The 24,326-nt window shown below is 34.5% G+C and overlaps 1 protein-coding gene across 4 annotated transcripts in view; it reads right to left on the bottom strand.

The window, feature by feature from the left end:
• Positions 1-4,561: 4,561 nt before the first annotated feature.
• Positions 4,562-24,326, bottom strand: part of LOC136036068 (MFS-type transporter SLC18B1-like) — a 60,467-nt gene continuing 40,702 nt past the window's right edge. For all 4 annotated transcript variants that reach the window (XM_065718026.1, XM_065718024.1, XM_065718027.1 and 1 more), the window contains exons 6-10: positions 21,164-21,357; positions 18,950-19,045; positions 14,118-14,192; positions 11,383-11,476; positions 4,562-9,553 (exon numbers count right to left, since the gene is read on the bottom strand). In XM_065718026.1, the coding sequence (XP_065574098.1) occupies positions 9,395-9,553; positions 11,383-11,476; positions 14,118-14,192; positions 18,950-19,045; positions 21,164-21,357 (618 nt within the window). In that variant the 3' untranslated portion in view covers positions 4,562-9,394. The remainder of the gene's footprint in view (positions 9,554-11,382; positions 11,477-14,117; positions 14,193-18,949; positions 19,046-21,163; positions 21,358-24,326) is intronic.

Below are 24,326 nucleotides of genomic sequence, written 5' to 3'. Positions count from 1 at the left end.
TTTCATCACTTACATGCTAAGAACGGGAACATTGCATCCCATCTCTCAAAGCTACTGGAAAGCAAGAATAAGAAGACAGAGCAATGAGAGAGCGAGCAAAACTGACACCGAAAGGCGGGATACAAAGAAAGAAAGGAAATGATTCTCAGTTGAACACCACACTGACTAAACGTCTTTTCGACTTATTAGATCTGAAATAAGAGGGTTACTGAAGCTATTACAAGTATTGGGAATTTTTGGAATCATCTCACCTGAAAAGGTTGGCATTCCCCATCTTGTCAAAAATGGGAGATGAACGTTGAAACGAAAAGAATGTCAGGCCGGGATTATGAGGTAATGCCCATAGCTGACAAAATATACGGTAAGGATGTGAACCTGAACATCGGTACCCACCACTAATTAGTTTGCTTTTATGAGTATGGGGGCGATAATGTTTTGGACCTGAGCCTCGGCTCAGTTAAGCGAGTTCGTCTAATAATAAATTATAGCCCAGTTATAAGTTAGATAAGGTTAGTGTCGCAGTTTAATCGGTAGAGGCAAGAAGTATTAATTCATATGTTGGCCGAATACTTGTATAAAAGCTCACTAGGCAGGTGGCGGTATATCCTATTGTCATTAGGCCTTTTCCAATGACAAGCCAGATTGTCTATTTATAAAAAAGATAAAAGTATATGACACATATTTCTATGTGTCCTATTTTACAATTTTAAATTAAGGGGTGGGTATCCGGGTGACTTTAGGGTAAGCGGGATGACGTTAAGTATGTGCTAGAGGCCTGAGAAACTGAGGATAGACGAGCACAAGCACCAAATAGATCGGTACCATGCAATTTTGTTTAGTTGGACGTCTGTATTACATACGTTTTGTTTGTGATTGTGATACAAGAAAGCTATTTTCAACTTCAATGGGACTAACAAACAATGACTAGAGATCACCTCACGATACACTAATAACCACACACAAAAAGTGTATGATACAAATATCTATTTGCTCTATCTTGCAATGTAAAAAAAGGTCGGATATCTGGGTACCTTTAGGCCACGTGGGCTATAAGCCTGAGAACTCAGGATAGACGAGCACAAGCACCAAATAGATCGGTACCATGTAATTTTCTTTAGTTGGACGTCTCTATTACATACGACTTGTCTGTGATTGTGATACATGGAAGCTATTTTCAACTTCAATGTGGCTAACAAGCAATGACTAGAGATCACCGCAGCAAACAACAATGCCCGCAGACCAAAAGTGAAGGATACAAATGTCTATTTGCCCTATCTTACAATGTAAAAAAAAAGTCAGATATTTGGGTACCTTTAGTCCACGCGGGCTATAAGCCTGAGGATAGACGAGCACAAGCACCAAACAGATCGGTACCATGCATTTTTTTTTTAGTTGGATGTCTGTATTACACAAGTTTTGTCTGTGATTGTGATACATGAAAGGTATATTCAACTTCAATGAGACTAACAAACAATGACTAGAGATCACCGCACCACACAACAATGACCACAGACCAAAAACTGTATGATAAATGTCTATTTGCCCTATCTTACAATGTATTAAAAAGGTCGGATATCTGGGTACCTTTAGGCCACCTGGTCTGTAAGCCTGGGAAACTGAGGATAGACGAAAAGTGTATGATATAAATATCTATTTGCTCTATCTTACAATGTAAAAAAAAGCTTCAATCCCGCTTGTCGCAAGGAAAAGGCTGATTATGTATGTTTAAATAATTTTTCAATCATCTAATCAATAAATTTATTTTTCGAATATATATATGTATTTTTTTACATAAATATACTACTGACTTACTTTTGCGTAATGAGATTCGCTGTGGGTTGTGCGGAAATTTATTTGTTTGTAATTCTGAGCTTTATAGCCACCAAATTGGCTAGAAGTCTCAGATTGGCTGTCCTATAAAGGTGATTATAAAATATTTATGAAAAAATACAAACATGGGGTGTCAATTGTGGAGGAACAGGGTTCTCCTGATTTTGGACCCTCTGGCTTTGATTAAAACAATTTTGGGGGAATTTTCATCGAAAAATACCTTTATAATGTGTTTAAAATAGGAAATAATAAATTTGTGTCTTCATAATGTCTGGTGCATACATTAAACAAACCTTGAATAGTGTTGATTTAAAATCTCTTTTTAAATGCAAGTTGCCAATTAATGTATACGAATACATCACGTATGACACAAGAAAATTATGCAGCCTGCCCACGGAATCCTGCTCTCGGAAAATTACATTAATTAATTACTTTTTTTACATTTCCTAAGGAGGCCTAAAGTGGAAAAAATCATAGGGATAATTAAACTTCTGTATTTCTTTCCATATAACAAAAAAAAAAATGCATACGCCATGTTATGTGAATGGTAAACAATGTCGAGATTAACTTAAGACTTGGCAATTTTATTTTATTTTTAAGGAGTCAATCGACGTCATACCCGAGTACAAAAACCGTACCTTACAACTAAGAATACTCATCCAAATAAATTGGGTTAGACAGCTCTTCATTAAGAGCTAATTTTCCCTAAACAGAGTTTATTGACATATCACTTTTTCGCTATGGGAGACAGAATCATTTTTATATATGCTTCCTTACTATTCAGCGCTTTAAAAAAGCGAGTCCGATTTCTATTATTTGCCAGAAGACCGATCACGGGTGAGTGTTTATTTGTTTGTTGTTTGTTTTGTTTTTCCCAGGGGTGATCGTATTGACCAAGTGGTCCTAAAATGTCGCGAGAGGGCTCATTCTAACGGAAATTAAAAGTTTTAGTGCCCTTTTTAAGGGACCAAAAAATTGGAAAGCACCTAGCCCCCCCCCATGCTCATTTTTTCCCAAAGTCAACAGATCAAAATTTTGAGATAGCCATTTTGTTCAGCATTGTCGAAAAACATAATAACTATGTCTTTGGGGCTGACTTACACCCCCACAGTCCCCAGGGGAGGGGCTGCAAGTTACAAACTTTGACCAGCGTTTATATACAATAATGATTATTTGGAAGTGTACAGACCTTTTCAGGATAATTTTTTGGTTGGGGGGTTGAGGGGAGGGGGCTACTTAGGAGGATCTTCCCTTGGAGGAATTTGTCATGGGAGAAGAGAAATTCCATGAAGGGGGCGCAGGATTTTCTAGCATTATTCTTAAAAAAAAACAATGAAAACTAAACATGAAAAAGTTTGTCAACTGAACGTAAGGACCAGCATTAAAACTTAAAACGAACAGAGATTATTACGCATATGGGGGATCCATCTCTTCCTAAATAGAATTTTTAGTAATTTCAACTATTTGTTCTACAGCCTTTGTGATTCAGGGGTCAATCTTAAAGAATTGGGACAAAATTAAAGCTTTAGTGTAAAGAGTGAGTTATTAACGAGGGGGCAAACACCCTCATATACACAACAAAAATATAAGAATGTAGAAGTTCGTTGCGTAAGTTAATTTGTAAGTTATGTATATTTCTTACTAATAAAAACGTTCGTTAAAAATTAAATTCTAGTTGTCTTTTTAAGTAACCGAAAAATTGAAGAGCAACTAGGCCTCCTCTCCCACCCTTTTTCTCAAAATCGTCTGATCAAAACTAAGAGAAAGCCATTTGGCAAAAAAAGCCATTTAGCAATTTTAATTATTCATTTGCGAGAGCCAAAATAAAAAACATTCATTAATTCAAAAGCGTTCAGAAATTAAATAAAAAAAGTATTTATTACTGAAAGTAAGGAGCGACATTAAAAATTAAAACGAACAGAAATTACTCCGTGTATGAAAGGGGCTGTTCCTCCCTCAACGTCCCGCTCTTTACGTTAAAGTTATTTGCTGTTTAATAAAGTAGAATTGAGAGAAAGAGTAAAACTTTAGCGTAAAGAGCGAGACGTTGAGGAGGGGACAGCCAGCTTGTTCCAGCTCAGTTGTTTTGTAGCCCCTCCGACAATATGAAATGATTGTTGATCCTGGCTCAATGTGAAGTTTAATTTGTTGGAATAAAGTTTCTGCTGCTCGGTCGGGGACCTCCACAAAAGTCTTTCGGTTTCCCTTCACACTCCAACCACTGTTGCATAAAGATTCTTCCTGTATTATTTTTCCTTTTTTAAAATTATGCCACGGTCTGAAAAACTGGTTATTTCATTAGCATTAACCAAACTTCCTTCTCGACAGAACTTGGGTGTGGTGGCTATAAGACACAAGTACCGTATTTTTATACTGAATCTATTCAAAGGTATTTGATTATTACCGCATATCCGATTTCTAGCAACGATTTCTACTAAGCTTTAAACTTTTGGTTTTCTTTTTTATGATTTTTGAATTGTTGTAATCCCTTGTTAAAATATATACAAATATTTTTGCAATTATCAGTTTTTTGCTCTTTACACAATTTCATGCCTTTCCATATTAAGGCTAGTCAAAGACTCAACGGGATTTGGTCTTTTACATCACTAGGTTAGATATGACACCATTTTTAAAACCTTCTATGATATAAGCAAATTTTTATTTTCCATTTACCTTTCAAAAAGTAAAAATATTCGCTCATGTTGTAGACCTTAAACTAGACAAAGAAAAGTAATCAAGAACACAATTTAATTACTGTCGCTATATCACCAATAATGATGCTAAGTACACAATTCATATCACATACGACACTTTAACTAGTCGTAGAATAAATAATATACTAAAAATCAACAAAGTATTCAACAAATGCGTAAAGATAATCTGCATTATGCAAAAAGTATAATTTCATTCCAAAAACGTTTTGTTTAAAAATCAAATCGGTTAATTCATTTTGCCTTTTTTAACACATTCTAGCAAAAATAAGAACTAGTAGAAAGTTTATCAAATTGGCATCTGAAAAACTGAAGTAACTTGCATCTTTTTCGAAGTAATAAGGCCATAAAGAACTGTCTCAAGAAAATCAAATAACTGTTCTGGACATTAGGTCCTGGGGTTTATAACAAAATTAATAATTTCCGAGACCACACTGGCTAAACATTACAGAACGAAAAACATCATAAAGAAGAAAAAACTAGAATAATAACAGCCAGAGAAAAATAGAAGAAAACTTCGCGAATATCTTGGTCAAGATCTCCGCTCGAAAAATAAAAAATAAAATATATACAATAATTTGTTAGAAATAGTGAAATTGTATATAATAATAAAAATTGCATTTGTATAAATAATTCAAATAGGGGTAAGAGTCAACGGGACACAACAAACGTTAAAACAGTCACTAAACTTAAAAGAAGGCCCTTTCAAAGTAACGATGAAAGGGTAACTGAACGAAAAATTCAAAAGCGGATGGTACTTAAAAAGTGAATGACAATTAAAACTTTCAGCTAATGTAAACCTTCTTTAAGAATATCCTTCATTTAAGTTTAGTGTTTATTTTAAGGTTGTTTTTTTTTTAATATTTACCTTGTGGACTTTTTATCTGCAGTTTTTATTATTTTATTCTGCACCGAAGACGGTTTAGCAGAGGTGTCGACAGAAATATTTGCATAGTTTTATTTTATTTTTAACTGACTCGTTATTATCCTCGCTCTCTCTTCTTTACGATTTTTTTCGGTTTCCCATAACGAAAAGGCGTATCTATGTACTGCATTAAGAAAAATTTCGATGTCCCGACGATTAGTATCTTGAACAAGTTTTAACACCATATACTGTGCTAATATAGGTTTAACACTATACACTGTGAATGAAAAACGACGAAAGAAAATGATGAAAAACAACAAAGATGATTTCAAGCCAGTGAATAGGATATACGAAACAAAGCAAATATTTGAATGGGATTGGCTTAAGAGCAATGCCATGGAGATAAGCACCGTGAGTAGGTACTGTAAAGTCCGTGTCGTATTATTTACTTTTTTTCACATTGCCAAAACAATATTCAATACGCGAAAAACTGCAAATGAATCACCTATTTGAATCAACTGAATCATCACTATAATCACACCTATAATGAATCACCGCTAATTATCATCACCTCCTTACCTCCTCCTTACTAAGTTGACTTTGTTTCTTTTATTAAAGTGTTTTTTTTTTAATTTCTTGCGTACTTCAAAACATTAGTTTTCCTTTTATATTTCTTTTTTAACATCGAAGACGGTTTGGGATGGAGGAGGAGCGTGCGTAACATTTGCGGAACATCCTTGCGAAAATATCTGCTTTGTTTCTATTTTCTAATTCAGGGATTAAAAACACATTGCTGATTGTCCTTTTGCATCAATTTTTTTTCAACTTCCTGTTTCATTCAGGAACAACAATAAATATTGACAATATACTTTGCACTACATGAATATATTTTCTTCAAGCTTCACCACCTAGGTTATCATGTATATCTTGAATGTCAAAAGTTGGTTTCTTGAAAAATCTTACTAATTCGAAAATACTACACAAAAACATCCATACCAGACGAATACTGGACTGATAAACTGTATCTAAAGGTATCAACTACGAAAACAGAATTGGATGATCAAATGTTTTGAGCGACAGCAGATACCACAGCTTATTTTGTCTTTCACATATCAATAGAAATGTCTAAATCTCTTAACTGTCTTCCGGTTAACCCCCACCCCCCTTATAATTCAGGCACCGAAGGCGGGAGAAAACCGGGTTTTATCTAATCTACAACCTTGAAGGTTTTGCACTGGATTCGATTTAAATATATAGAATTCAGTATTATAACTAATAATACTGAATTGTATAAGAAATAATTTAGAGTGGCTTACTTTTTCGAAATGTCTGGTTTATTCATGTTTTTAGTTTGTACGGATTTGCTCCCGTTTTTCTATGTGCGTTTTCTTTTATCTTCATAATTCTTTTTGTTATACTCCATCGCAATGCCTTACTTTTTTTCCTATTTTTTAGGGGGGGGGGATAAAATACATTCATTCATTCAATAAAGAAACTGAGGTAGATTTAAGTTACTAAATATTAAAATTATTTCCCAAAAATTATCTTAATATAGCAGTAAGAGGTTGAATTAGTTCTTTAATATAAAGAAGAGACATACCCTTGCACAGGAGGAGGAAGACCCCCTCCTCTGTTGGTACCCGGTGATATCGGACAAATTAAAACACGAAATACACTCTCTTTATACTTGTACACCATAAAAACGCAACCTTCCCTGGGGAAATCCTCTAGTACCGTCTGACCCTTTGACTTATGGGTACATGAAACAATAAGGACTAGGAACAAGATTTTGATGCTAATCTCTAACTAAGTGTGTCATTTCCGCGCAGAACATTTGTGACTGAAAAACAGACCAAAGTCTTAGACCAAGGAAGTGAAGGATTGATTTCCTACAAAATCTTAATTAAATCCTAATTATTTAATTTAATCAATTAAAATAATCAACGTGATAAACGATTAATATGGAATCCATAGACTATCGTTATAGATTAAGATTTCTTAAACCAAAACCCTCATAACATGAGGAATATTTTCTTCTTTTTTTATCTACTATGACTTGGAAATGTTTAAGGTATACAAAGTAAAACTTCGTACTAAATAACAGAAGCTTTGTGGCGTTGCAGCTAAACTGAAGGACAATCTAAAAATCAATTAGACAGAGCTAGTCCGACAAGAATTAAGAAAAAATGTTGCTGTAATTGTGGCTAATTTATAAAAATAATATTGTAACAGAATTACCAAGAATCCTGGTATATATGTAATTCTACAATAAAAAATAGAAAGAATTCTATTTTTTGTAATTTATAGAATTCCAAAAATTCTGGTTATTTAGGGTAATATTTCTATTTTAACCCGATAAAAATGCAGATTTCATAATGTTACTTGTATATTTTATTCATCTCAATATATCTCTCGGAAATATTCCACTTTTAATGAAGTTAAAAGACTTACGTTCATTTCTACGTAAAGGCTACGTTCACTTCTTAAATTTAGTTTTGAGTCGTGGCGTGTCGCATTTGTTATTTCGAGATAGTATTTCAAGCTAATACTTTTTTCTTTATGCGTATTAATTACTCCTTAATTTTTGTGTACTTATGAGGGAAATATAAGTATAAAAATAATAATTATACTATTGTTATAAAAATTATTGTGTGCGATTCAAAACCGTTTCATTTTCAGAAAGTTCAACAAAATGTTTCCAAATCTTTTCAAGCTTATTCTAGAGATAATTGCTTTTTCGAACATTTTAATATAACCAAATAATTTTCTAAATTTGGAATAATATCCGAAATGACAAAATTTGAGGATAATATATTTTTTTCATAAAGTGTTTTCGGACAGAGACTCGTAATGTTCGGTATGTGTCTTAGGCATCTCAATATATCTTTTTGAAACATACTGATCTTAGAGCGAAAAACATTTCAAAGTTGTTTCCAACTACATCCACCATCTAGGTTGGCCAAAATCAAAATATGTTTAGTATAGAAAACGAATTTTGAGTAATTGCAGTAACAGGTAACTTGCATAAATACTTTAAAAGACTGTGAGCTACATATTGTGCTCCACGTAAAATAAAAGAAGAGTTCTTGAGAGTTCAGAGTTCAAATGGCACATAAATATGAAAAAATTTGAGTAATATAAATTATAAGACCAAATTACAATATGAAATTTATAAATTTCAATTGAAAGCTGAGAGTAATGACAGCGATAGGGATTTAGTTCCCATCAGATATGGACGGAAATAAGATACTTTTAAAGCCTTTCATCAGCTGCTAAACGACATCGATCAATTCATGAATTGGAACTTAATTCATCAAATGCACTGAAAATATTGCCAAGAAGCATTCGCACTTCAAAAACATTAAAATATGGATTTCATTCAATTCTATTGATACTGAGAATTCAATTGCAGATGAAATTAAAACCCTATCGCTGAGAGTAATGACAGCGATAGGGATTTAGTTCCCATCAGATATGGACGGAAATAAGATACTTTTAAAGCCTTTCATCAGCTGCTTAACGACATCGATCAATTCATGAATTGGAACTTAATTCATCAAATGCACTGAAAATATTGCCAAGAAGCATTCGCACTTCAAAAACATTAAAATATGGATTTCATTCAATTCTATTGATACTGAGAATTCAATTGCAGATGAAATTAAAACTAAAATTTACTCCTGAACCCTTAATATAGCCTATAAAAACCCTCACAAGGGTAATACAGTTGAGCTTACAACAATTTATGATACAAACTTAGCTTTTATCGGGAGGGGAGGAAGAATCAGGAAATCAAAAATATCAATTTATAAGAAACTTATTTAAAAAACAGAGATAAATCCGGGAGACAAGTGCAAGGAGTTGCAACCCCTTTTTCACAACCCTAATGGTGCGCCTAAATCTAAACATAGAATGTTGCTAAAACAGTCTGGTTTAGGACGGCCATGAACTAAGACCAACCAATATAAGTTACCATGGAAAGATTTCGTTAAAATTCACAAGATCCGTATAGTACAGATGAGGCCACAGATGAGGTCGATTGTTCTAATAGAGATGCATTTTCAAGACCTTGTCTATCCTCTTCAGGCAAAGTTTCAACTTGCCGAAAACGTTTAAGAAAGAAGCGAAAGACAACAATAAGCCACGCCTGAAATGAATAACGAAATTGGAAATAATGAATAAATATAAAGAGGAAGACAATACTGGTTAAACTATACTAAACACTAAAATAATAAACAATAGTATTTAATAGAGTAAATGAAAAAGCTAAAAAACTATTAAAAAATATAAACACTAAACAATAGTAAAATAGTAAACAACGGATCCCACGGCCAATAGAACAGTTAACTACTACTACTAGTACTAGTATTACTAACAACTCAAATCAGAACTAAGCCGCCTGAGGCTAACACAGCTACGCACGCTCTTCCTCCATCCCAATCCATTTAAATCCTCCCTCTTTACACCCTCCCAGGAAGTTAACATTTCCTTAAATCCTTCTTTTAGACATCCTCCCACCCCAACCGCTGACGACTTACTTTCCGTTTAGCCCTAGACGGTTCACCAAAAAGGACAATCTTTACGAGAAAAGAGCAGAATATGCCCTGGCAATCGCAACCTTTGTCTCATTATAGCCTTAGACAGTGGGACTGAACCACACTTTTAATAAAGCCAACTGTTTAAAATACGGTCAGTCTGACGGGTACCCAGAACAATCCGTAGGCAATTTCTCTGGAAAACATCTAGTAAATCTGCATCTGTTTTTCGAAGCACCCATGCTTCAGAGCCATATTTGACCGCTGTCATCACTAGAGCTTCCAATATTCTAATCTTGGTTTGCCCACTTATCTTCCTGTTCTTCAAAACTTTTTTTTAACTGTGAAAAAACACCCTGAGCCTTGGCTATTCTACTTTTAACATCTTCAGTGCTCTCACAGTCTTTACTAATAATACTACCAAAGTAAGGGAACCTATCCACCTGATCAATCATTTCGTTGCCCAACGTCAACTTTTTATCTTTATTTATTTCTAGCCTTAGTGACTCAGTCTTTTTAACATTTATTTTAAACCTTTTATAGCACCCTGAACTCGCAAAACCTCTGAAAGTTCATTCATTTTGCTCACACTTTCATCTAGGATACTTAAATTATCAACATAATCTAAGTCCGGGAGTTTTTCCTCTCCATTTGATTCCATGGTCTCCTATTGCCTCTTCTGTGCTTCTTAAGGCAAAATCTATCGAAATTATCAATATAAAGGGCGATAAAACACAGCCCTGCTTGACTCCTAATTTAATACGAAACCAGCTGCTGACCTCATTTCCTATCTTAGCCACAGCAATGTTATTCTCGTGCATAGCACTAATCACTTTAATGTATTTGTCTGGTATACTATACAAGGATAAGACCTTTGCTAAAGCTTGTTCTATCAACAAAATCAAACGCTTGCTCATAATAAATAAGACTGACGACCAAAGGTGTTTGGTAACTCAGGTACTTCTCAATTATTAACCTAAGAGTGAAAATTTGGTAGACACAACATTTACCTTTTCTAAAACCGCACCGTTCTTCTCTTAGAACTTTGTCTACAGTATCTTTCAGTCTAGAAAGTAACATATTACTAAGTAATTTGCCTCCTAGAGAGACTAAGATAATTACCGCACTTACTCTTATCACCTTTCTTGTACAGTGGTTTTATTAATATTTTTCTAAAATCACCATACAGATGATAGCAAGACTTATTCTTAACCCGTCAAGAAGAATTTCAAGAAGAAGAAGAAGAATCAAGGCAGTTACGTTTTATTTCTGCTTCACTGAATATTCTTTACTTCATTTCAAAACTGCACCATTAAATTAAGGCCATTCCCAGAGAGGGAGCACAACTGATGTGCTACTAAACCCTCATTTGTAAAATTTTCCCAGGATATTTCAAATTCCCATTAGAAGACTCAAAATATTCTTTTATATAAAAACTTACCACAAAAAACATCATTCCTGCAAAAACTGTCATACAAATCGGGTACCCGTAATAATCCAAGAGAACACCTCCTAAGCCAGGACCAATAACATCCCTAAAAAAACAAAACATAAATTTTAAACTAGATGCAAACGACAGAGTTTAGAGAAGCCAGATAATTCTTCAGGAGATAATGTACCTTAAACGTTATTCATGCCTAAATATTCAGACTGTTGAATGTTTTAAATCTATTTCTCAAGACCTTACTACGAAGAAGGAGGGAATCCTCGGGCAGAATTTTTACCTCCCTATTGACATGGGTGTACCAAACATAATTATAATGATAAATGGATTATAATGGATTTGAAAGAGCCGAAAATACGTGAATCTTATGGGAAATTATTGAGAAAATACTAAAAATTTGAAGACTCCGGGGAGCATTTAAGGATCCGAAGACCCCCAATCTACGCACATTTTTTGGTGTACCTACACATGGGTGTACCAAAGGCTACAACATAATTATAATGATAAAGAGATCATAATGGATTTGAATAAGCCAAAAATACGTGAATTTTATGGGAAATTATTGAGAAAATACCAAAAAGTTTCAAAACTTCGGAGAGCGTCTAAGGATCCAAAGACCCGTCAATCTACGTACTTGAAATCATAAAAAGAATCTACACAAATTTTATGCCATAATTTGGTTCAACTTACTATTAATGCAATGTTGACTAATGTTCAAGTACCTATAAACACGGCCGACCGTTTGGGATTGTATTTCTATTTTAAAAGCAGTTCATATTAACAAAAAGCGATGAAACCTATACTTCATTTTTATAAAAGCCTGTAAAGTAATAAGGAAGAAGATATACTCCAAATGAAAGAAGGCCGCCTTCCTCAGACAGACTACAATTGGAACAGGCGGCAAAGTATGATATGGCCACCCAATGAAGATCTTGTTGCGAAACTTTTATCTGAGGAGGGCTGGGAGCTCCTTAGTACCTGAATGAGAAGATTTCACCGCGGCGGCACTGCTTCTGGACCAGTGAAAAAGCTTCAGCGACGTCTTATGCACCACCAATGCATAAAACCCTTCCCATTTTTATCGATTGAAGAACATTACAAGTCATTTAAATATTTATCAGGAAAATAGAGATAGATAATGGAAAAAAAAACTATATCTATTTTTATCTGTAAAAATTATTATAAAGCTAAGAGGAACTACATAGGGATACATAGGAACTACATGTTCCTTTTCTCCACCAAGAAAAAAGGGTCACGCCATCTACCACTAGAAACAGAAACACTGACAAAGCAATATAAAGCAATAAAGGCAAACCAGCAATGATAACGACTTTTCCAAACATAATGAATTTGTTAACAAAGAGCAGTAGCTGAAACTAGATTCTAGTTAATTCCATTTTCATTCGAGTTGGTTCAATGTTTTAGCTGTATTTTTTTAGCTTGATAGCAATATTTCTGTAATCTATATAACAGAAAGTTTTTTTTGTTTACATTTCATCAGCTTTGATGTACCAATTGAGGAAATCCACGATTAAATTGCGAAGTTAACAAGGGAAGAATCTTTGTGCTAGCTTTAGTAAAGAAGCCTAAGTTATTTTTAGAGTTGACAAGAAACGAGAAAAAAAAATGTAATGAAAAAATAATCGATTCTTGTATTTTCTCGTTTATGTCCAATGTAACTTATAGCCAGTGTGGTTTAGAACGTATTTAAGCCTGAGCTAATCCGTATGCTCAAACATTCTTCCCCTCCTTCGAAAAACCTACAACAAGTAGACTTCTCAAAGAGAAGCAGAACGAAGGGATTTAGAATTAAGTTTTTAATTTGATAAGAAACGAAACCAGACAAAAATAAATAAACGATGAAAATTACAGTTTTCGCCTCCCTTCAACTTACAGATAGAAAAATATAGGATATAGCTTAGATAAAGAATAACTTAAATCTACCTTTTATTCAAACTATTGATTTTAAGCAATCTCTTTTTATCTTTTCTTTGACTTTTATTTTTTATGTCTTTCAATAATTTAATTCATATTATCCCCACAATAAATTTTTGTTTCGTTATAATTTTAATATAACCTTTCTTCCACTGATACCTCTTTTTGTTTTAATGATTAATTATGACCTTATTAGACTTTAACTTCTAATCATCCTTATTATAATCAGGCATGTACACGGTATTGTTTTTGAAGGAGAATCGAACCTATCAAGCTCCTTAAAAAACAAGCAAATTATAAATGTGTAAAAAAAGAGCGTGTTTACAGACCAAGGAAATAGCCCTTTCAAATGGGTTATCCAAAGCCCAAATCAATTAAGTCACTTTTTTTACATCTTTTAAAACTTTAGGGTTTTAGCCCAACCTAAGCAGTTGGTCTACTCTTAACTTTGTACTTTGCCAAAAATTCACATTAAAAAAACCAAGATAAAAAGATCAAGTTTTTACTAATACTGGTTTTTAGCAAGCATTGATTTGAACCAATCAATTGGTTTCTATAGAATTTTCCTATTGCCTGAAAAAAATTGAAAAATTCTGATAGAATTTGTTCTTGCTGAAATACATTTGCAACCACGTAAAAACAATTGAGTATATTGACATCAGGGCGAGTAATGTATCTCCAATTTAAACTGTCTTCGTTTTTTTGCTTCTAGGACACAATCGGTTTGACTTCTGAATCAATCAGCTCTTTCACTCTTTTTATTGCTATCAAGTTCTTAGTTGAAAAAAAAAACTCACCCTAACGAGTACATTGAAGACCAAATGCCAGCCACAATTCCATGGGTGTTGAAACTAATTGCTGGACCAGCACGACTAAAAAAAACTCAATAATTAGATTAAAAGACGAAAAAAAATATTGAACTTTCAGAAGAAGGTAGCTAGTTAAGTTCGATACACACCCAAATTTTTAAATGCAGAAAATAGATGAAGACACCTATATACAAGAAAGGGGAGAGGATCCTTAAGTCACGAGCCATTCTTTCCGAATAAAATATGGAGATATACTTGAAATCACCTAAAAAACTAGTCATTTGGAATTAAAAACATATTCTTTATCAACTTATACATTAGATCGCACTTTTATGAGAAAATTACCCTAGTCCATCGCCTAACAATTCAAGCTATGTAGATTGGCGATTAGGCAGATAAGGACCATGGTTTTTATAAATGAATGAATGATATTTGTTTCCCTTTTTTAAACAAAGGTAAACAAACGAAGCAATAAATAAAAAGAGGAAAAAGAAAAAAAATACATAATGAAAACCAGCACATTATACACAAAAAAAAGAAAATCTTCCAGTGAATCAACTAAAACAGAACCAGTGAAACACACTTTAAGGAAACAAAACACAAAAGTAATGGTCCGGATCAAGCGAACTTATGCTGTCTTTCAGTAACAGTAAAAAGAGCAGTTGTAGCTCCATATTTCGCTGTTACTCTTAGTCTGGGTGCCAATAAACAAAAATACACTCATTTTCATATCGTTACGACACATCTATTTAATGTAATCTAAAAGCACTTTCTAGTCATATCAAAACCGCTGATTACGATTTTACCCGGCAATATAGTCCTCCGAAGTGTGATAGACCCAAAAAATAAACCGAAAGATTAAAAAGTACTATCTAGTGAGTTTCGTTTGCACCTTTGCCAGATTCACAGCTCTAACTGTCACAAAGCCCATACAATGCTTGAAGGTATAGGCAAAAATTAAGTAACTACCACAGCTACCGCAGGATATATAAATTGGAGTAATTTGTAATATTTTAGCACACCACAAATAGAAGGAGAAAAAAGAAGATGGATAAATAGTTTAAACTGAAAAGCCCATAATTTCTAACAAAAGAAGAAGGAGAATTTTTTGATTTATTGAAAGAAATTTGAAATGTAAAGGATTCTTATATTTGGATAGAGCATTGAATTCTGAATCAATTAGCATGAATCATGGCGCATGATACCTTTTTAGCTATCTCTTCAATCAATGAAAGTAAGCATTATCAAGTTCTGAAATCTTTCTATCAGCCTTATCTCTTATTCTCATCTCTCCATCTTGATTTGTTTTTTAGTTTCATTTCAATTTAAAACAGCACAAATAATGGCTATAGTCCCAGATGATAGTTTTTTTTGCTATTACTGAATTTAGTTTGATAAATCTACTTTTTTTGCTATACTGAATAAAGCTTTCATAAACTTTCAAATTCTAAATGGTGCTTTAGACAAGAGTATCTAAACTGGGTGAACTTACTGGTCCAGAGCATGATATCATCTGGTTATTATAAATATGCTGGGTGTTCGATGATATACATGAAGGAAATGCAAGATGTTGCAAAAGAAATGCGTGCAAAATTTGTGTTCATCTTTTTCACTGTCAAGCACAAGGAAGGCCTTGTGGCACCTGATCATGCCCGTGGATTATGCTTAAACATAGAAGCTAAGCAAAAAGTGACATTCAAGGTTTTACGCTAAACCCTCCTAAAGTTTCTAGAAACCCTTTCTCAGCAACTACAATGCTGTTTTGTACAAAAGATTCAAGAGCCTTGTGCCAGTTGGCTGGAATTGAAGGAATTAGTGATTCTGATAATTAGCTGGCTAGGCCTGAGAAAATGGAATTTGAGAAAGTGAAAGTAGACCTGAGAAAGTGGATTAGAAGAACGCGGCTGTCGTTATGACAAATTAAATCAGCTAACATATGATGAAGACGCCTCGGACATATGAAGTGGCAAATGAAGCAATTGCTTATAGTATTTGCAAAAGCTGCTAAAGATATAGGCCTGAAAGCTATAACAAGCCTGAAAGTTGAGAATGGGGATCAAATACAGACATCTCACTTTTACTCTCATCAAAAGAATGTGTCAAATACCCCTCCTTCCTCCACTCCAGTGGTCAAATCGATCCCATATTCTGAAAAATTTGAAACTAGGACATTACCAATTTATCTTTCATCAAGTTCGCTGATATTGATTAACTTGTCTGGTAAAATTTTTGATCGCAAGGGATTCTTCTCCTGTAGAGACTGAATTATGTTAAGACCCCCGAAAAGACGGGAAATCTGACGACCAATTCCTATAGAAATACTAATTAGAAGAATTTATTCTCTACTTCTCTCGCTCTCTTATTGCCCACAAAGACAGGATTAGCTCTCCAACCAAAAGTAGCGATGCTAATTCCCATCAAGTTTATTTATCTAGTAACCCAGTCTGGTAAAAGTCATGATGACATAAAATGGCCCCTACAATAAAGCCGGGTTAAGCACGAACCCCAGCAATTAAACTCTTCTTATTTTCCATCAAGTTTGATAGAGATCTCAGCAACCATTCTGGTGAATGTTCTAATGACAGGAATTTAAGAATCATCTACCCTCTGAAGGGATTTAATTGCGCTCAGACACCAAAGAGCACGGCCAGGACATTGTTTCTTACTTTCCATCAAGTTTGATTGGGATCCAATGTCCCATTTGGCAGAAGTCTTGACGACAATAATTTAAGACCCCATTTCACTGACCCCACATACACGTTGAAAACGGTCGGAACTCCCAAAAGGAACGGTTAGAACATAAGCACTTACTCGCATCAACTTACTCGCAACTGAACTCGTTAGTTCAGATTCGAAAAACCCTTTTGAATGATATATTGATGGCAAGAAATTAAGACCACCCTTTCTCCTCCCGCAAAGGTTGAGTTGTTATCCAACGTCAAAAAGGCAGAACTACGGAATCAAATGTTACTTCTAACTAAGAAGTAAGTATAGTAGATATCAGGCGGCCCCTTCTATTATTTAGATTACAAAATGAATTTAGGAACCACTTTGTCCAGCCCCTATATAGTTCAGACCACTTCCTGGCCCCTAAAGGAGACAACTTGGATATTAGCACTTACTTCCCACCAAGCTGAACTTAGTGACCTGACAGTCCTTCCTGGACAATATCCTGATAGCGTGAATTTAGGGTCACTCCCCCTACATATGTTGGATCAAGTAAGAGCTTCTCGCAGACAAAACCCGGGCACATTCCCTTATTCCCAACTAAGTTGGTTAAGACTCAACAACCAGTTTAGACATGATTTCATGATCCCAAGAACTTAGTGACCCCTTCCTCACATTGTCAGATTAGGTCCAAAAATCCCAAAAGATACGGCTAAGACTCTTTTCCTCACTTCCAACCATGTCTTGCTGAGACTCGTCAAGTTTGTTTTGCAGTGTTTATTTACGATGGAATTTAATTAAGAAAAAAACATTTGTTCAACCGTATAATATTGTCCCTTTAAATCCCCCCCCCCTTCAGACACAATACACTTGTTCTATAATTTGTGCTAGAAAATAAAGACATTCCTTTTCTTTTTCTGAGCTGGGGAGGCTCGAAATTTTAAGGCAATGGGCAGCAAGATCATTAGCACTGAAACAACCTTTTAATGCATTTCAGGGTTGCTACATACAGGACATATACATTAGTCCAAGATTTACAGATCTAAAGCTGTGAATTCATGAAAACCTCGCATCTTAATTATGAACTTTAAGTTTCGGGAAGTTTTTCTGTTCTCCTGATCAATTTGGAGAAAACACCCTTGGAGATACAAGGTTTTCGCTCTCCATCGACGATATGGCAAAAAAATGTCCATAAGTGACAATTTAACAGTTTAGGAGAAAATAATTCAACTAGATAGTTGAACCTATCACTTTCTTTTTTTTCTCCCTAGTAATGTTAATCCACAGTGATTTAAAGTGACATAGCAAAATTTGCTTTCCTAATTTATAGCTGGCCCTTTTCTTGGTTTTCCAGTTTTTATGGGTAGTTTTTAGGTTTAAAAGTGAATTTAGTCCTTCCTGGATTTCCTTTAGGGCTTACGTTCTCTCTGGCAAACGCTTTTTTTGCGAAGAGCGTACATCTATAGCTTGTACCAAAATGACAAGATACTAATATTATTCGATTCAATAGATTCAGATTATCCATTTACCGAGCTAGAATTTATATATTACAAAGGAATTTCCTTAGAGAATGGTCTAGAATCCTTAAAAAATAGGAAGGTTTCTAATTCAACAATCAAATCAAATTAGAAGTGTCCAACTATGTTTAAACAATAATAGTATAGGACTGCAGAAATGTGGCGCACCAAAAAATTCATGACGGAAACAAATAAAATTTAAAACTAATATAAAACTTAAAATAGGATTTCGTTAAAATAAAATTTTACAGAGGAAATATCCAAAGCAAAGGAAAAAAGCAGAATATGAAGACAAAAGGAAACAGCATTTTTTCTAGTCTAGTAATTTCTGAATAATTTCTCTAGATAAATCTTAAACCTTTAAAACAAAACTAAACCTTAAGAAATTAAGAACTTAAACGTAAAAAATTTCATACATCTTAAAAATACAATTAGCTTTTGGAAATATCCAAAATCTAGCACAAAGAAGAAAAAAGGTTGACAAAAGAAAACAGCATTTTTTCTAGTCCGACCAGAGAATACCATTTCTAACACAATAAATAAAAAAAATACTATTCCTTTTCAATGTAACTCGCATAAACAAAATCTGATTTCAGACATTTTACCCCTGCAAACGATATAAATATTCCAACTTACGTAGCATTATTTATGAGCGATTGATATGTGGGTATGAAAGCTAAGGCTACTGCCATCCCAATCCATGAAAGTGCCACAAGCTTTAGCCAAAAGTAACTGAAAAAATAAGGAATTAATAATAAGAATATACCAAAAAATATTAAAAAGGAAAAATTAAGGAGCACGCCCCTTCTCGACAATCCACGAATAATGCACCAACATTTTGATACATGGTAAATGGCATATGGTATTTGATGTGTGTTTGGCCACTAATGGCAGATTAGTTGGTAGGGTTGGTATGCAAATATTTTTTGGCACAATTTTGACTCTGTAAGACTTTTAAGGGGGCACATTCTTAGAAGATCTCTAAAATGTTAAGAGTGGCTTTTTTTTAATGAAAAATTACAGATGAAAATAAAATATGAGCATAAGTTTAAACTTGAATGCTGTTCTTCAAATAAGAGTGGTTTCCTTCAACTAAATTCTCCATACTAGTATATAAGGGGAGATGGATCTCCTATAAGGCCCGCACTTAGGGGAGGCCTCGGTGCCAGCCCCCTCTCCATGAAATACAAATTATTTCTGAACTTCTGCGCACCTTTTTTAGATTACCAAATCTTTTTTATATTATTCCCCCCCCCCCTTCCCCAAAATATACTATGTACAATAATATAAAAAATACTATGTACATGCTTGTCTCCTATTATGAAAAACATAAAATTATTGCTCGAGTTGGCACTTTTCCATGTGTTAGCCCCCCCTTCCCCACAATCCACATTTGGGTTATGTGCGCACCTGTTGCTCTGGGAACTTTTTCTGGGAATATTGTTTAGAAACATAAGGGAAATTGCTAATTTTTCAATAAGCTTTTTAGCTACAACAATAATAATAAAATATTTGAGGTTTAAACTACCACACCAAAAATTTATGGCACCTTCAGAGTGTTTTGGATATACGGTGCGTTTTCTAGCCCCCGCCCCCAATCCCCAATTGGCGTTCTGTGTACATTTATTGCCCAGAAATCCTTTTCTGGAAACATTAAGGAAAGAGCTAATTTCACAAAAAGCTTATTAGCTGAAACAAAAATTAAAAAAAACGAAGTTTAACCTTGCCGACACAAAAAATTAGTGGCAAAAAAAGCACCTCAGAGAATTTCAGATATAAAGCGTTTTTTCTTTTTCTTCTTTTTTTAAATATTAAAGGTCACTTTTTAGCCTTACTGGAACACCAATTTTGTTAAGACCCTAAACCAAACTAATTTGTTTTTTCTAGAGCTAAAGGAGCTTATTCTGGACTAAATAACCATTTTATATATAGAATACAACCCATTTAACAAAATTGGCAAAAAAGTAAATCATTTTTCATCTAAGTTTTGTACGAAATATAAGCAAGTACTTTAATTCCTTTAAAGAGAAGAATTATTATTTTAGCTATAAATTCCGTTCTTTTAACAGAATAGGAAAACGAATTATCTTTTCTCCGTTCCAGTAAGTCCAGGGTATGTTTTTGTCTAAACTGGAATATTTTCAACCTGTTTCAACTACTTAAAAGATTTAATGAGTAAGTAATTGATAGTAACACTAACAGTGCTGCTAACAAATTATTACAGAGCCAAGGTTCCGGAGGCCAACACAGCTGTCTAGTCTCTTCCTCCCCCTGAATCTACTCAAAGCTTCACTTTTGACATCCTCCCCTGAAGTCCCAATTTTCTTTAAATCCATTCTTAGTACCTCATATCTCCCTATTGTAGGACGACCTGCTTTTCGTTTGGCCTCAGATAGATGGGTAAAGACCACAAGTTTTATAATAAGATAAAAATTTATTCATCATGATATGCGCATACAATATTACATTTTACTATTCCCCCAAAGGATCTTTGGCCGGTGTGTTTTGGCCTTCTTTCATTCTTCCTCTGTAAAAGACGGCTCAGCCATCATAAGATTTCTTTCATTATAGTTCTAGAAAGCGGAATTGGACCGTATTTTTTTGCGGCTTACATGATTACTAAAACAAGAAGCTATAACTACCCTATTTCTCTGTATATACTATATTTCACTCTGTCTATTAATCTAATTTAAGATCCATAATATAAACACAAACGATACTTTGTAAGACACTTTAAATGTCTTCCAATTATCTTCAGAATCTGGAGCTAAATTCAGGATAGTATAATTTAAATAAGATAATATAATAATATGCAGCATAGAATAATATAGAACTAAAAGCCTTACTTACTCTTCAATACCTGAGATGAAAGGGGCAGGGCCAAGCAGAAGTAAACCAATTCCCGTAGATACAAGACCAATAAACATCATTGACCACGTTCGATGGAACTTGTCACATATCCAACCCCAGAATGGACTAAATAGTGCATAAACTCCAGACTCCAGCAGAAATATGAGCCCAACTTGACTCTCAGTTAAACCCAGCTAAAAATAATAGAATATAGAGTATATTCTATATAATATATATTCTATATCTAAAATAATATAGAATATAGAGTATCAGGTACCATCAAGAGATAATGCCATCGCGCCGTCTAGGAAACATGAAAGTATTAGAAAATGTATAAAAAGATGAATTGTTTGACTTTAAATAATCATAAAATGAATCATAGAAATAATTATTAAAGATGAATTATAAAAATGGCTATCTTAAGACAAGGTGGACCAAATTTACATTTCAAAATGAAAAATAAAAACAAACATCAAATAAATAAAATCTTCTAAGATCAAAGTTACCCGTTTGCCTCAAATGATACGACTATTTGAGATTCTTTTTCAAAAGGAGAGGTGGTACCACACATCCGAATCATTATGTAGGTGTTGAATAACTAACGAAGGGATCTCGAACCGCTATAAAATGTTCGCAAAAGAAATTGCAAGCATGAAGGACAAAATTTGATCTCCAACCGACACAATTTCACTAGAAAATACGAGGACAGAAGTATATTGTGCACTAGTCTGGTCAAAGCAAGTGTTTTTGGTTTAGCCTAAGATGACCATCTATTACAACATACCTAAGCTTTTCTGAACGTAAACTCATGTCTTCATCAGCACTTTCTGACGAACTTGGCCGAATAATATCAGAGCTAACAACAAAATTATGTGCGCCTTAGTGGCATCAGGGCAACCTCTCTCTATCTGGGTGTATTTTGATAACCGGTTTTTTAGGTCAAAAATAGTCATTTTTACTTAAAATAGGTAAATGAAACAGAGGTTTCAGAATGCAACTTATTTAATGTTTAATTGAACACTGTTGTCACTAAGAAAACATTTCCAATCAGTATTGCCAAAAAAGACTTTAACGTAGTTCTCATGAACTCTTCAGTTCGGTAAGAAAATCAACAACCCATCACAGTTAACCTGAGTTCAGAACAGACACAATGTACTGGTCAGTTCTTAACGTTAAGGTGAATCTCTGGACGACTCATCTACAAGTTAAATGAGACAGCTTGCCTTCGCTTGACGTCAATTTAGATGCAAGATGAGGATGTGTGCTATCCCCCGCCATTCAACTTTGTTGTACACTCGGTTATGAAAAGTGCAATGTATGTCCACTATTGGGTTGATTAGAGCTCATATATCATTACTACAGATTTGAATCATCCAGACAACGCGACATCTTGTTGCTTGGTAGTTCTTCCCAAGAAACGCAAGACTTTAAAGAGCACTATGACAGTTGCCCTTACAGAATTAAAAATAAGCATCAAGAAAATGACAACTAATATTGATAACGAAACGTACCTATCCCTATCGCTGAACTCCTAATAAACCCCTCTAAAATCCAAACATTATATTGACTTCTTCGTGCTGAAATCATCGATAAGCATCATGCATCAACAATAGGCATCATCAGAGAAAGCAGTCATAAGACTAATATGCAACAATAAGTAAGACAACGAAAACTATAACCCACAGCTGTCACTTTTCCTGGTTCGGCCAGGACTGTCGATACCTTACCATCTTTTTTTCTTAAGCCTAATCATTACAAAGCACTCCCTGGTAAGAGAAAATGCCGAGGAGGCCAGGTGAGATTACAGCTGAAGGGAATCAGAGCAAACCATTGGTAGCTTTCGTCACCATTGCAGACGGTTTTCGTCATATTGGTTCAAAATCACAACTACTATGAACCATGATCATATCCAGTGAAACTCAACCGCATTTCGTGACCTATCTCCTAGAGGAGCTGTTGTGCAGTCATTTCCTGAACCAGTTAAAAGTATGTATGTTAGAACAAGCATATATAGATGGTGGAGGGAGTGTTGCTTTAAGTCCCAAAAAAATCTAAGATTTCCAATCATTTCAAATATTGTCATACATTATTTTTTGAATTTGCCCACCACCACTGAAATACTTGTATGGATTCTCTTATTGTAACCCTAAGATACTGGTCGAAGAGGAGAAACGTTACATTACAAAAACATAAGCGCAAATTTTTGTAATTTACTGGTAAAATTGCTTTTCAAGAAAGGAATTTCACCCAACTTACAAAGTAGGCGGCCTGATGTATACATATAATTATTTTTAAAGCCTATTGTTTCCTTAAAAGTTACGTTTTTAGGCCACCGAAAATATCCTGGCAGTGCTCATGCGTGGCAATCCTAGTTACATGGCAACAGAGATACCTAAAGGCAAAATTGTCAAATGAAGCGCTTTATTTTATATTAGCCAACCACCCTGGGCAGCTCGAGTATCCTTAAAACAGATTAAGATATACTTTTGGTTTAGGTTTGGTTTTAGTTGGAAGCTACAGTGATGACAGTGATCAAATATGGCTCTGAAGCATGGGCGCTCCGAAAAGCGGATGAAAATTTACTAGATGCTTTCCAAAGAAATTGCCTACGGATTGTTCTGGGTACCCGACTGAATGATCGTATTTACAACAGTAGGTTATACAAAAAATGTGGTTCGATCCTGCTTTCTAGGACTATAATGAAAGAAAGGTTGAGATGGCTAGGTTAGCCATCTCAGAAAGAGGTTAGCCATCTCAGCCAAGAAAGGTTAGGAACTTCCTGGGAGGGTGTAAAGAGGGAGGCCTTGAATAAATTAGATTGGAGGAGGAGCGTGCGTAGTTGTGTTGGCCTCAGGCAGTTTTGTGCTGCGGTGAGTCATTATTAGTAGTAGTAGTATCACGAGGTTTCCAACGCTTCCTCATAGACTACATTCTTTGTAAATGCCAACATTAAGGAGCGAACGAAGAGAATTGGACTTAATCTCAATCAAATCTAGATCGGAATTATATATTCAAAATTACCAAATGAATTAGACAACAACGAACCGAAACTACCTGGTGTTGCTTGGCAATCTTTATATTGTTGTTTTATAGCATCGAATATCTAACTCAGTTTTGGTAAATGTTAATTCGTAGTTGTATATACTATTGATGGGAGCAGCTG

Source organism: Artemia franciscana, chromosome 15 (assembly GCF_032884065.1).
Source record: "Artemia franciscana chromosome 15, ASM3288406v1, whole genome shotgun sequence".
NCBI classification, from domain to species: Eukaryota; Metazoa; Arthropoda; class Branchiopoda; order Anostraca; family Artemiidae; genus Artemia; species Artemia franciscana.
Note: the sequence above shows the minus strand (reverse complement) of the source record. Positions and strands in the feature narration are given on the sequence as shown.